Source organism: Hipposideros armiger, unplaced genomic scaffold, assembly GCF_001890085.2.
Source record: "Hipposideros armiger isolate ML-2016 unplaced genomic scaffold, ASM189008v1 scaffold_98, whole genome shotgun sequence".
Lineage (NCBI taxonomy): Eukaryota > Metazoa > Chordata > Mammalia > Chiroptera > Hipposideridae > Hipposideros > Hipposideros armiger.
In genome coordinates this window covers 4,032,778-4,034,923 of record NW_017731448.1, presented here as the reverse complement: position 1 = coordinate 4,034,923, position 2,146 = coordinate 4,032,778, and the positions used below count along the sequence as shown (strand labels likewise).

The following is a 2,146-nucleotide window of genomic DNA, read 5'->3' as shown; positions in this document are numbered from 1 at the left end:
CTTCCTTATCACCAACTTTCACCTTTTTTATAAAAAGAAAGTTAAAAGTAATAAAACAGAGATACATCTTACTGTGTCTTTTTGTATAGGATCAAGATTTTCTTTAAACAATTATGTACCTGGAGATAGTTTATATTTAAAAAGAAATGGTCTTCAGGCCACTAGGAGGGAGGTAGGGAAGGAAGGAGGGAGAGAGAAGAGGAAGGGGATGAAGGATGGAAGGATGGAAGGATGGAAGGAAGGAAGGAAGGATGGAAGGAAGGAAGGAAGGAAGGAAGGAAGGAAGGAAGGAAGGAAGGGGACGAGAGGAGGGAGGAAGTTCAGTAATTATAGAATGTATAATTATAGAACAGAATTTATCAGCAGAACTGTGATCACACTGCAGAAGTAAGATGGAGTCTCCGTACAAACATTGGTTCAGAAGTGAAGACTGATGACGTCACACATGAACCAAAAGAGGACGAAAAGGTTTAGTAATCACATAGCGAGATTTTCTGGGGAGTTTAGGGTAGGTTCCCAAGCAAGTTGAAACATCAGGAAGGACAGCTGTTTTGGGAGTTTATGGTGATTAGGGGATGGGGCTGGGATGAGTGTTCCCACACACAGGCATGGACAGGGGGTCACATAGTTTGAATTTCCCACCAGTGCCAAAGAAGGGACTACCCAGATTTTCTTAACAGCTTGCCCAGATTTGGGATATAATGAGAGAGGGGCATGATGGGGCTCGAAAACTGCCCACAGTCAAACATCAAAGTGGAGTCAGACTTTATTACACATGTGAAGTAGGTATTCCTAAAAGGACTACTCTTGGATATTTTAATCCCAACTCAGGAAGTGTAGAAGAGAAAAGCAAATGCCTCTTGCCACTGACTTGAATTTGAGTTGATGCCTATTGAGAAAACTTTACCTCTGTCACATTGACCTGGCCTCATGGTAATTGTTCTGCACATTGTAAATAGCTTTCACCTACCTTAAAGGTAGACCCAGTCTTAATGAAGTTTCTCTCCAAAACATTATCCAGAGCTGGATCTAATTCCTGCCCAACATCTTCGATCAGCAAGGGCCTTCCAAGAGAAAGACTGTCCTCAAGGTGGTTTCTGAAGTATTTGTGATTTAGAGATGTGATCTAGAAACCAAATCAAAGTGGTGCTCTTGATTGATAGTATCGTGATGTGATGCACAAATAACTGATAGTAAGTGGTACATAAGCATTCCATCACACAAGACAGATACAGAGAGTTCAGAGATCCTTACTTAGAACTGCACTTGGTGAAATGGTACAGAAAGCTTCAACGGTTTCCATTCTTTTCCTTAGCAAACCATCATTCCCTTTTACTGGGAAGTACGGAAAGGCTCTCTGTGGCATTGCTGCCTTTTCCTCACCAGCACCACTTTTGTGACAAAGAATGACGGAATAATTTTGAAGTGTCCCAATAAAGTGCTGACACTTAGTGTGACATAGCTGCACCCTGCTCTGTTTATCAGAGGGAGCCTTGGGCCCTAACAGAGAGAGTGTGAAACCTTTTAAAGGTGACATTAATAGAGATTGACACAAATGCTAAAATAATACAATCTTTAGAAATTATTTCTAAATATCAAATATTTCTTTATTCCCAGATGCATGCTGATCTGAGGCCATAACACTTGACTAGTGGTATAAATATATTCAAACAGAAACTACCTGGAGTTCATTTTGGCTTTCTTTATTTTTAATCCAGATCTTGCCTTGAGTCTGTGGATCTATTAACAAAGGATAGCGGGATGCCTTTGTGACAATAATCCCATTCTGAATGGACAGGTCATCATTTGGCAGGCCTTGGAGGTTCCATTCACTAATTGTAGGAGCATCAATCAACATCTCGGTGAGATTTAGACTGTCCCCAAATGGAATTTTCCGGGCTTTCATTTCCTTCTGCCAGTCATTTAACAGCAGATTGCGAAATTCTTGGTTAAATGGACCAGAATAAGACAGAAAAGCCGTGGCCAACAATACATCCCCTGAAAAGGAAAATAAAACACAACCGAAGTTCTTTATGATCAACCTTGTAATTGTACACATATTAAACGTGAAAAAGATAACCATTGTTTTAAACTACATTACAGAAACCAAACTGCAACCACATTTTGCTGTGTCTTGGTGAATAAT

At 40.3% G+C, this 2,146-nt stretch overlaps 1 protein-coding gene across 1 annotated transcript in view; it reads right to left on the bottom strand.

The window, feature by feature from the left end:
• The window catches only part of DNAH5 (dynein axonemal heavy chain 5), a 212,920-nt gene that overhangs the window by 41,353 nt on the left and 169,421 nt on the right, over positions 1-2,146 (bottom strand). The window contains exons 61-63 of the mRNA XM_019646195.1: positions 1,682-2,066; positions 971-1,126; positions 2-22 (exon numbers count right to left, since the gene is read on the bottom strand). Coding sequence (XP_019501740.1) covers positions 2-22; positions 971-1,126; positions 1,682-2,066 — 562 coding nt within the window. The remainder of the gene's footprint in view (position 1; positions 23-970; positions 1,127-1,681; positions 2,067-2,146) is intronic.